General features: G+C 39.9%; 1 protein-coding gene across 1 annotated transcript in view; it reads right to left on the bottom strand.

Moving 5' to 3' along the window:
- LOC125000152 (V-set and transmembrane domain-containing protein 2-like protein) overlaps positions 1 to 9,753 on the bottom strand; it is a 43,308-nt gene extending 33,555 nt beyond the window's left edge. Inside the window, exon 1 of the mRNA XM_047575578.1 lies at positions 9,395 to 9,753. Coding sequence (XP_047431534.1) covers positions 9,395 to 9,512 — 118 coding nt within the window. The 5' untranslated portion in view covers positions 9,513 to 9,753. The remainder of the gene's footprint in view (positions 1 to 9,394) is intronic.
- Between the last annotated feature and the right edge of the window lie 2,506 nt (positions 9,754 to 12,259).

The following is a 12,259-nucleotide window of genomic DNA, read 5'->3' as shown; positions in this document are numbered from 1 at the left end:
TTCCAAACACACATTTATGCAACATCACAGACAGAACTCTCCTTCTCTTTTTATGCTGCAATGCGGTATGTCAGTATAGACATAAAAATGCTGGACATGGGATGGTAACAACATTTTAACTTGCTTCACTACCTGAAAACCAAATATATTTAAGTCTTTTATAGCAAATGTCTGATAATGACACAGTCTTGTAGTGCTAATAGTAGCAATAAAGGCACAGAAGTTCAACATTCTTCCACATTCATTAAGTACTACTGCATTCCTAATCCAGAAAGTTGAAACAAAATAAAGCAAGAAGCAAGAAATGGCATTTTTGTAGGCCCTCCCGGGGAAGCACATACACACAACAGTACACGCATAGACACAGCAAGCTCAATTATGTGTGCTGCCCCTGGCCATTTCAGACAGGGTTATCCATTACTGCGTTTCTGCAGTGACCAGGCCTAATTACACTGCTGTGGAGAGCCCCTCTCCAACACAGCAGGAGGGAAGGTATACGGACAAAGGCAAGATGTGTGCATTGTGTGATTGTAGTCTGTAAATGAGTCTTCAGCCAGTGATTGGTTTTCCAATTACCAAAACGTGGGCCAAATTAACCAGCATACACAAGTACTTGCTCAAAATATTGTTTGGGGCTAACACACACACTGACAGGCGTGCTTTGCTTGAAGCCAATCATGCTCGTTCCCTCCTTTAGCCTGCCACTGATTCACATATTCTGCCTTTCATGTCCAACTAATGGGCTCTTGGTTATCTTTGAGACCCTGCATGGTATTTACTGACGGCTGCTGAGTTGGACAGCTTGATACCTGTGGGCAGTGTAAAATGAAACACACACACACAGAAAGACACACAAATACCATTACGCTCAGCTTGGTGTGGCAGAGTTGCATACCAGTAAATGTATTTTCTCAGTGTGGTTGGCACTGCTTGGTTGCACGACAGATGTAGCTGTAGTCTGTTGTCCAATTTATTGCAGATATTGAGCATACAGTAGTTAGCATTGCAATTACTTTTTTTCTCCATTTAATGAAATCTGTTTCCAGAGTGCTATTTTTGTCTAACTGTCCAAAAACCAGTGTTAATTAAATTACAGTAATATGAAACATAATAGCACTACATTTCTTCATATGGGAAATTGGAAGGATTGCAATATTTGGCATTTTTGTCAAATCATTAACAGATTTTCTGTCAAACTGCTAATCATTGAAATAATATTATCGTAAAATTTCAATTTCTACTTATATTACTAACTAGCTAATGTCTCAAATCAAAATCATCTAGCAAAGTTGCATTTTTTGGGTAAATTAATTATTTTTGGTGTACAGTATCCTTTAGGTTTATGCAAGAGATAAATAAATAATTTGGCAAATGGAAAATTTTCATTCTTGTTGAGAGTTTAAGCCTAGCATAATTAGAAAAACTAAGATAAGACACCATACTTTGTGAATTTTAAAGCACTAGGGCAGCTTTTATTTTATTTTTACTTTATTGCAGTGTGTGGCACATTATTTTACAGTGTAACAAATATACAATACTGGCTTTTCATTTTTTGTTTTGTATAGTCAAAGGATTTCTTTATATCCTTCATATAGCAATAACCTCAAAGACTATAATCAGTTCTATTTTCTGAGCCATGACTAATCAACATCAAACCAACATATTACTTAAAGATACAGTTGAAATCTAACAGAATTCAGAGAGACTGTGCAAGGAACAATGATCCTTCACTAAATTATGTGGAGGCTGAGGAGCTCTTTCAGCCTGCAAATGACTGATCTTGGACTATGGACACATCACGTTCCCCCCTTCGCCTTTCTTCTTCCTCCTCTTTCCTCCTTCAGTGAGACTGCCAACAGATGAATCCTGCCAAGTACCTCCCCAGGAGAAGTGTGCATCTCTCTCTCTCTCTCACTTTGTGTCTTTGTGTGTGTGTCTTTCCACATTGATGACAACGTTGGCAATAATGTGTCTAATGGAAGATGAGCAACACTCTCTCAGATAAGTCTTCACAGCTAAGCACTTCCCCCAACATCATCATACTGAGTGCAATGGAGGAAATACTCTATCCCCCTCTCCATCTTTTGGAGAACAGACACACAACTCTCTGTGTACACTGATATAAAGACACACATGCACACACAAGCAGAGGGTTTGGATCATCTGTCTCAAAGCTCCCTTTATCATCTGTCACACAAAGTCCACACAGGCTCACACACACACACACACACACACACACACACACACACACACACACACACACACACACACACACACACACACACACACACGTGGGTTGGGTGATGGGTCCCGAAGATGAGTTTCAGTCGTAGAGGAGAGCCTCAGAGAAAGTGCAGCTTTGGATCACCAAGCTCAAAGCGGTCCACAATCATTTCTCCTCTAAAGTGTGTCCCCACACACACACCAACGTATACACAAACCAGTGAAGTGCGCCACAAGAGAGCGAAGGACGAGCGCGGCAGACGGCACTTGTTGAGACAGACAGAGGGAGAGTCCTTGACTGCTGCCTGACCCCGCAGCTTGTTTGTGCTGATTTTGAAGAGAGCGTTGTGATCAAGGGGGAAGAGGAGAGCATTCAGAGTTTGTTACGCACAACAGAACAAGCAGTGACAGGTGGGGAAAGAAGGAGGAGGTAAGAATGATGGAGGACACAGAATGTCTGAGTCCATATACTCAAGCAACGAGCACCTGAAGTGCCACCACATGCCTGTACAGGTTAGTTATAAATCTAATACAGTCGGTCAGTGAGGTCCATCTTTGACCAATAATTTATTCTCGTTTTGAAAAATTTGATTTATTTCAATTAATCTTATCTTAATCCATTCCCAACCATTTAATTATGAGTATCAGCTCATTTGAGTCCCATTTGAGTTTTTCAATTTCAATTCTTTTTTTTTTTTGTCGATAAACTACTTTCCCTTTCTTCCTTGACAGCTCTGCAGAGCATTGAAAAATACCTACCTCCAAAACATTTGTTATAGAATTTCATTTTATTTTATACCTAACAGTGAAGCCATCTTCAATAATAAAATAAATATATGACAGTAAAGAAACTAAAAGTGCACTGGGTCTTATCACAAAACCCCCCACCGGAGTTGGATAGGTTTAACTAACAAACTAAAAGATCTTTCTAAATGGTGATGTATGACTCAACATTCACGCTTTCGCAGCAAATACTAAATCACAGCTCTGCCTCCACCAGCATTAGGGACAATACAGCAGTAATCTGTTCTCAGTTCTCTAAAGCACTTCTAGACAGACAGGTGTTCAGTCACCTTTGTTAAGGTTTGGTTTGTGTTTACAACAGCTGTAAAACAAAGACAAAAGATCATTCTTGGCTATGTGGCTAAGGACACAAAGATGAATGAGCTTAAAGCAACTCTGAACGGGTTTTCTCCAACATGGTGCAATAAATATTTAGAGCACATACAACAAGAACTAAAAGTCTTCTTTCAGATTCTTGTACAACAATACTAAAAAGTTATTTGGAAGTCTGGATTACCAACTATACAAAGACAAAGAGTATCTATGCACTATGTATGTAACTATGCAAAGACAGTAACTACGGGGCCAGTTTTAAAAAAAATATTTGTAAAGTTTGGATTAAGTGCAGGTTTGCTTTGGGACATGCAACAGAATCAACTACAGTTGCCACAGATGCATCTTCTACATACGTATGAGTCCACAACACCTTTTATTTTATTTTCCAGAGTATTTAATATCTATTTTATGGTGGCAATGCTTGAAACTGAACATCAATCATGGAGATGTACAGTAGATTGAGTCACATCAGTGAACTACGGAGAACTGCGTATTAATAAATGCGTATTAATGTGAAAATGTCACAGATCATTGCATTGAGTGCACTTTGCTCATGAAAGGATATATAGACACAGCCAGGAGACATGTAAAAGAATGATCTTTAAGTCCTGATAAAGCCCAACTGTGTTATGTGGAGGGAAGGTGCAGCTATAGCAGTAATTTCCCTCCTTTGTGTAGTTTATCCCAGGCCACCCTCCAGCACTTGTCTTCTCAGTGAGGAGTATATACTGAGGTCAGGACCTAAATACATTGGCTCTGCCTACCGCTGAGCCAACAGGCTTTAAAACTGTCAGCCTGTCCCTCTCCTCTCTCTCATCCTTGCTGTTTTCTCCGACACTTCCCTTCTTCCTCTATTTTTACGTGTCTTTCTGAGCAGAGGGGTTAGTAACAGTGGGAGACAGACAGAGAGAACACACCTGAAAGACATTCACTCTACAGCATGTGTCAGAACATGAAGCTCAACACAGTGTACACACAATTATACTGAACAAAAATTAGTTCTTATTTGATCAAGAAACTTGCAAACTGCTGAAGAGAAAAGCAGGAAATACTTAGATTTAATGTCCAGGATCATGACATGTTTGGTCTTTTCAAATATTGCCCAGATCAATCAGTGATGTACAATATTTGTTAGTTGTTATTTCTGTAAAATGACTTGGAGGACATCTCATCTATGATAGTTACCATTTGTATGTGGTGGTTTCATCATAGTGACAGAAGATTACAGTGACATCCTCAATTCTGCCTACAAAGCTCTGACTGTGTCTCCAACCATTACCATGTTCAGCTAAACATCTTCTCTCCACCCACATGTAGTAAAGATGTAATTTGGAAATTGGGCTGGGGGCTGGAAATACAAAAGGTTTGCGCATTTTATCAATACTTCATTATTATATTTAAACTATAGGAACATCTGACAGACCTGAATCCGACTGAATTCTGCCAGAAATAGTTTTAGTGTACTTTGAAAATCTGTCCATGCCAGATTTAGCTATAACGTATACAATATTTATTCTGTGACACTGGTATTATAATAGAGAACAGAACAGCGACTGTTTTTGCATAACTTGTTCATATGTATATATATATATATATATATATATTCACTCTAGTAGACTTACAATGACTTGTGAATACCCTTGCTCTTCTTTGCTGCAGTACCTTTCCTTCATTTAACTGAATATTGTTAAAAAAATCTCTCTGATGAAATGAAACGGCTGTTCCTGTTGTTATTTCAGAAAAGGCCTATGCACAAGGTTTGTTCAGCACTACTTGGAACTGGGCCCACAGTAGCTGACCCAGTTACCAGTCTTTTCTCTATTTGCAACAGTAAATCAGAGCACCTGACTGACCCTTTCATGACAGCTGTTGTTCTGTACTCAGTGATGATGGATGGACCCCATCATTTTCACATGTGAATTGTGACTGAGCTGGAGGCAGGGAGCAGACAGGGACATTTGGTGTCTGATTCCAAAGAAGACACCAGTAAACCCAGCAAGCTGCTGCTGAATATTTGCCAGGGATACTGCATTGGCCACTGTTAAATTTTTAATGGTCTAAGTAGTGTGATGTCACTGCCTCAGTAATCGAGTTTACTTTTTAATCCCCCTAGCTCGTTGATTCACACAACACCTTCATTAGAAAAGTGCATTTAAATTGGTAAAGACATTGTTGTAAATAGGGCTGTGGCTGCATCTGTGCCAGACCTGGATTTATTCTCATCCATCCATCCACTATATTCTTTTGAATACTGTCATAGTGTGGAGGAGCAGCCATGAATGAAGCCGTTTAAGGTGGTGCAGCAGTCATAAACGATTCTGTCTTCACTGAATGGTGAGTTATTTCCAGAATGGCACCAGTTTCTCTGGTGTGTGGAGGTCAAAAGAGGGTGAAGATCAAACAGCGTGTTACAGAGGTGAGTGAAGCCACTAGATCTGAAAAGGTCTGGGGCAAATGTCGTAGACTGACTGTATATTAAGACGGATGAACTATTGAACACTTTTGACAAACAATTTGGAATGGGGAAAAACATGAGTGGAGCCGAGGTTGTTGGGTGGTGCCCAGGCAGACAGCTATAGACCTATTAGAACTTCACCCACAGGTAAGTTAGAAATGACCATCAATGTGTAAATTAGTGAGAGACCTGAAACATTTTTGTAAAATACACTTTGGAGTCAGTCCACGACTGAATGATGTGCAGTGCTTGAAACCTGCATTCTTTCAAATGAATTGATGTAATGCAATAAATTTAATTGTCTTCTGGGGGGCTGCGTCTTTGGATGGTGGGAGGAAGCAGGACTACCCGGAGAGACCTCAAACAGACACAAACAGTACTATTGCATAGATGTGGATAAAAAAATGTCCCAACCTCGCCCTTGATTTATTTCCTGAATTAACAGTTTATGGTTTGAGTCATTTGTTTCAAATCTTCTTCAATACTGTAGGATTTTTATTTAGTGGATAATGTTCACATTTAGAGTAAAAAAAAAAAACACATGTGATATGAATCAACATAGTGTGTTCCTGTGTTCTCACTGTGCTCTATCCTTTCACTAAATTGATGCATGTTACTGAAGATGGCAAAACTGTCAAAATTCAAAATGACCATTAACAAACCAATACCTGTGTTCGGGACAGCCACATCTACTTCTTTCACTTCTTTCTTCTTACATTAAATGTAACGTGTTTGAGTTTAGACTGTTGGTAAAGAAACAATAATGAAAGCTCCCATGGAAAGCTCTGCAATTGTTAAAATGGAACAGTTTTTTCTTTGGAAAGTTTTAGCTATTCCATTGTCCCAACAACTCATTTCCCCTTCACTGATTAATTAAGGCAATTGATTGGCTGGAATAATCGCCTCGCTCGCTCCTAATTAGGACCTAAATGAAAAGCATCAATGACTAAAACAGCGTCTGGCCAAATGGCAAATTGAACATTGTGAAAATCGAGGACAGATTTCCAAACACTTTTATTTCCTTTTCTTATGTCTGCCCTGTTCTGTGGCTGGTTCAGTGCCAGTGAAGGTGTGCCAGTGTGAAGTATGACCACCAGGGGCTCGGAAACCACCAATACAAGCCTAAATTACAGTACAGTCTGAGAAAAGAAAGAGAGGGCCTCTCAATTTCCTTCAGTTGACCCTGCCCTCACGCCATTTATTTGCTATGAGTCACTGTGGTGCAGTCCATGCACCTCATAACTATGGATGTCAGTCTAAAAAATGCCAAAATTTATTCTGCAAATATGAAGGTGTTAAGCGAGTTCAGGTTGGTTTGTGCTCTCATCACACCCACCCTGCACATCATTATACTAGCAATCCATCTGAAAATCCCATTAGACTTAACTCTGCAGTATTACGCACCATGCTTTACTAATTATTACATTGCAAGGCCGTTTAGTATTTCAATTAGGAATTACACTACATAAATCTAGTTCTGCTCTTGCATCTGCAGAGTTTTAAATCTCTTGTTACCCTCCCATTTTTCTTCTTTTTCTCTCATTCTACCCTCAGGACAAAACAAAAACAAGTGTCTCTGCACACGGCTCATTTCCATAAAAATCCCACACACCCACTGCTCGAAAATATCTCTTCCCACAAGCACGTTATTGAGCCTGAAAACAGATTTAGATTCTTTATGTTATGGGTACGCCAGCATGCCGTGAGGTGTGATTCATATTGAACCACATGGAAACAAAATGAGAAATACTAAATATTTAAACCCGAGATACAGAGAAGTTATGTAACATACCACAACGCAAATAGAAAAGACGTAATGGTTGGTATCTGTAATGAGTATCAACCCTTGACTTGAGATGAGGATGGACACTGCTAAAAAAATAAGGACCATGCATGCAACACAGGTGGAAGTCCCTGTGGAGACTACAAAGCTTTCAGCATCTTAAAACCCCTGCTGGTGCAAGATAAAGAACCTGTGCCATGAATTCAGACTTCAACCGGGATTGAACTGCTGAGCAGACAATGTCAGGTGTATGTGAATACCAGACCAAAAGCGATCACCGCATTCGTTAGATGGGGGTTAAAGTTCATCAACCATGTGGACAACTGTGGAAAAATCAAGAATCTCCATTTCTCAATGGCAAACGTGAATTTTGGACTTATAGTTAGTAGTTCGGACTTCACATGTTTGACCCCGAAGTACAGACGGAAAAATGTAGTGTGATCATTCTGTAATCAGAATACTTGATGATGCCTGTATAAATTGTCAGGCATTCTATTAGGCATTCTGGGATACCTGACTGTGCTGAGTATCTCCAGATGCGTCCTCAATAAAACATGAAGCCATTTCTATTACAACTGCGCAAATTTTGTGATGAAGAGGTTACGCTTGCTCTCTGGTTGAGAGATAAACAAGGAAATAAACATGAAGTAAACAGTCAGTGCCAGGAGACCTTTAGGTTAACTCGTTAATTTGTGACCTTGCAACTGATGTTAGGTGGATAGTTTTACCTTTCATTTTTAAATTAAAATGAGTACTTTTTCTCAGTTCTGCTCTAATGTAGTGCTGCATATATGAGCGTAATGAACTCCCTCTTCTTGGGTTGTAATCCCTCAGCGTGGGAGGAGATGCTATCCTATCATACCCTACAGCAAAGATTATGATAATCTCATATATGTTTTGACCGTGTGTTGAAATATTATATCATTCATTTGTATTTTTAGAAACAGAATTTGATTGTGTAGTTTATTTAGCGAGAATTTCAGTCCTGGGTGCTGTTTGAGGGAGCCTCGATTGAGCACACATGGAGCTCTTCATGATGGAAGACATTTATCAGTGCAAGAAAAGTTCGCTTTGCCCTCTCCACTTTCCAACTGACACAAACTCAGAGCTGCCAGCGCATCTGTCAGGCCCGTCAGCACAACACCTGTGGAGATTGGCAGGCTGAGCAGAAAGTTTCCAGGACCAAAACTAGAGAGCTGTGACACGGTCTTTGTGTTGGGCTATATGACGTAACCAAGTGTAAACTCTGGAGGCCATTTAGGGAAACTGCTGGAGACAGAGAAGGGGGCCGATCTGGGCCGGAGGATGTTCATTAACACATTTCACCAGGATACAACGTGAGAATATTAACATGTATTGGCTGACATCAGCTCTGCCCCCGCTGGATGAATGACATGCTGATCAGGAGAGGGGAGGAAGAAGAGCAGCTCCAGATCTGACAGAAAACTAAATCCTATCAGTCATGAGCTGTTTAGCATCCAGAAGAAATCTCAGCCCTTCAGACTTGAAATAATCCAAATTTAAATGACAAACCCTGTTGCCCGACTGAATGGCATGTTAATGTATTCATTACACACATTTTGTTCATTTGCTCTGTTGTTTGTATAACAGCAGCGACCACAAGCACGTATTTAACACAGTCCCATAAAACACATATTTGCGCGCATATCATCATCATCAGCCTCTCAAGCCTGCACGCTGCTCTTTGTTTAATTCCTCAGCATCCTCAGCAGATGGCATCACCTATGCCATCCTCTCCACAGACCTTTTGAAGTGCCCTCACAAAAGAGTGCAAAGCGGGATCTCACACCTACCGTTCCCAGAGATGTGGTTCTCTATCTCGCCGTGTCCAGCTTGCCTCGTGCAGACACTAAGTTGCAGGCAGAGTCCAATGTAATGTAAACTCCCCAGCAGCACCCGGAACGCTCCCATTTCTCTTCTGTTTTTATCTGCTCTTCTTTCCCCTTCTTTCTTTTTTCACATCGGGTGCAGTGCACGTCGAAAACGATTTTAGTTTTCTTTTCTTTTTGTTTCTTTTTTACATATATAAAATAATCCTGGTGAACTGTTCTGGAGAGGAAGGAGAGTGAGATATGCGCGAGAAATAAAGAGAGGGAGAAGTAGCCGCAGCCTCCTCCTGTGCCAGCAGACAGACTGACTGACTGACTGACTGAGGCTCCGCTTCCGTTCAGCCCCCCGCGTTACATGCGGCGGAGGCAGACTCACCCCAAATGGGGAGTGCTGCGGCTTGCAGTGGGGAATATCAATTGAGAGAGGAGTAATATTAAAAACGCATATTCTTACCCTAAACTTAACGGTGTTATAAATCACATATTTTAGAGTTATTATGTTTTAATAATGCCAGCTAAACAGTGCAATAACGGAGAGACATGTTTGCCTGGATCCCCAAATACTGGTCCCTGGGCCCATTACAGACCACAAAGCATTTATTTTGGTCGGCAAGGTACTGTATACTAGACAACACGCTGCTCATACCATTTAAGATTTATTGATTTTGATATTTTTCAGGGAATAAATTGTGCTAAATAAAGTATATTATTGTTTTAAAAAGTTTTCCATTATTATTTTGATTACTGAGTACTTACAGTTATCCTGCGTCATGTAAATATGTAGTTTATAGGTACAGTCTATATCAAAATACTGTATAGTTACACAGTTTACACTTGTAGATCTGTATCTGTATCTTTTGTTCTGAAAATAATTTTGTGTTCTGTGTCGCCATATGTTGTAAAGTAGTAGATAGATTAGTACAGCAGTAGTTGCAGATTGAGTAGTTATTGTGTGTGTCTTGTCAGGATATATGTAGCACAGTGGGACATGTGTTTTACTTTTTTATTAACATATTCTGAAAGTGACAATACACACGACTTGAATCTTGATTATGGTTGAAAAAATATGGTCAGGTCTTGATTGCATTTATTTATTTATATTTTTGCACTGTTATTCTCTTAAAGGATTGAACTGGGTGGGGTTAAGCTGTAAACTTGTCGCTCTTATTTCAGGTTTCGCATGAATGAGCTGACAGATGGTAAATGGTAAATGGTCTTGCTCTTATATAGAGCTTTTCTACCTACTCAAAGGTACTCAAAGCGCTTTTACAGTCAGAGACACATCCACCCATTCGCTCACACAAGCACACACATATTCACACACCAGCGCCAGTTGCACTGGGAGCAACTGAGGGTTCAGTATCTTGCTCAAGGACACTTCGGCATATGGCACACTCAGGGGATCAAACCACTAACCCTTTGGTTCATGGACAATCCACTCTACCTACTGAGCCATAGCCACCCCTGATGGCATTAGCTTAGGTTTAAAGTGTTAAACTCTTAAGCAAATAATTATTCCTTTAGTTTTCTAAAGTCACAATCCAGAGTCACAATCCATTTCCCAGGATTTACCATTTTATTTGCCAGGCCCCACATGTACAATAAGAATGATGGATTAGAAAAAAAAAAATACTCTTTTTCCTGCTCACGGAAAACTGGATCTGATGAGTGTCTGAAATGTTAGAATCTTTTATTACTATGCAGCTAACCCCTGTTGTATCAGATCAACTGCCTTGGTCAGTGTGAAGTACAGCAGAACCCGTCTGTAGTGTCATGTATGGATTTGTAGGGGACAGGACAGAAATGTTTTCCCTGATGCATCTTGCCATCTGCCTGTAGTAGGTGTTTGCCTGCAAGCCTGATGTCAGGGACACACAGCACCGTGTGAATGCTGCGTCGCTGTCCGTGGTTCTGAAAGGCAGCCTGTGTCTTGGCTACATAGTAACACACAGTAAAACATAACATTTTCATTCCAGCACAGTGATGTGGGCTGTTTGACTGTTTACAGATGTATGTAATTGCTCCAGTATCCTGTATTGATATTTATCATATTTCTGTCAAGAGGACTATGCAGCCAGTAGGGTATTTTCTATTCGTTGTTGGGTGAAATAATTATTTAGCGGCAGTCTAATCACAAAAGTGTTTTATTGAGTTTGTTGTAAATGTGAGTATGTATGTATGTAAGTATATTTAGTTTTAAATCTAAAAATATGTAGGGTCAATGTATATTATGTTTTTTTTTTTTAATATGAAAATATTGAAAATATGTTTTTTTGAGTTTTCTCACTGGCTTTGGTACATGACACCTGTGTGTCATTATCATGTCATTGCCGAATCAACTTCTGTTTCACATAACGGACAGATAATTTACACACAAGTTAACTCATTCTGTCATTAACCGCAAGATATCCAGAGTCTGAGACAACAAATCATGCAGCTCTTTCCTCGTAAATTGTCAACTGTCTTTTGTTCCATATTTTTGTGCCTCCTGTCCTCTTCTATTCTTTCCATGATCCAATTTACCCCTGGGTGTGTCAAAGCAAGTAGGATTAGTGCAGCTAAAACGTACTCCTACCTATATGAACAATTCTCCAACCTGCCCATGAATCCTGTTATACTCTCAAGCTGTCACATAAGAGCAATCATCAGCTATATGTTATATTATTAGGTTCTACCTGTTTCCTTCAGCTTGATATATGTATCTATGACAGAAGTTTGTTTATCTTGTTTCTCCTGCTCTTCTTTTATCTCTATATTTTCTGTTTCTACCCGGCTGGCCTTCGGCAGATGGATCCCTCCATATGAGCTGGGTTCTGATCAAGGTTTCTT

Source organism: Mugil cephalus, chromosome 1 (genome assembly GCF_022458985.1).
Source record: "Mugil cephalus isolate CIBA_MC_2020 chromosome 1, CIBA_Mcephalus_1.1, whole genome shotgun sequence".
NCBI lineage: Eukaryota > Metazoa > Chordata > Actinopteri > Mugiliformes > Mugilidae > Mugil > Mugil cephalus.
The sequence above is the reverse complement of the archived record's forward strand: the minus strand, read 5'-3'. Positions and strand labels throughout refer to the sequence as shown.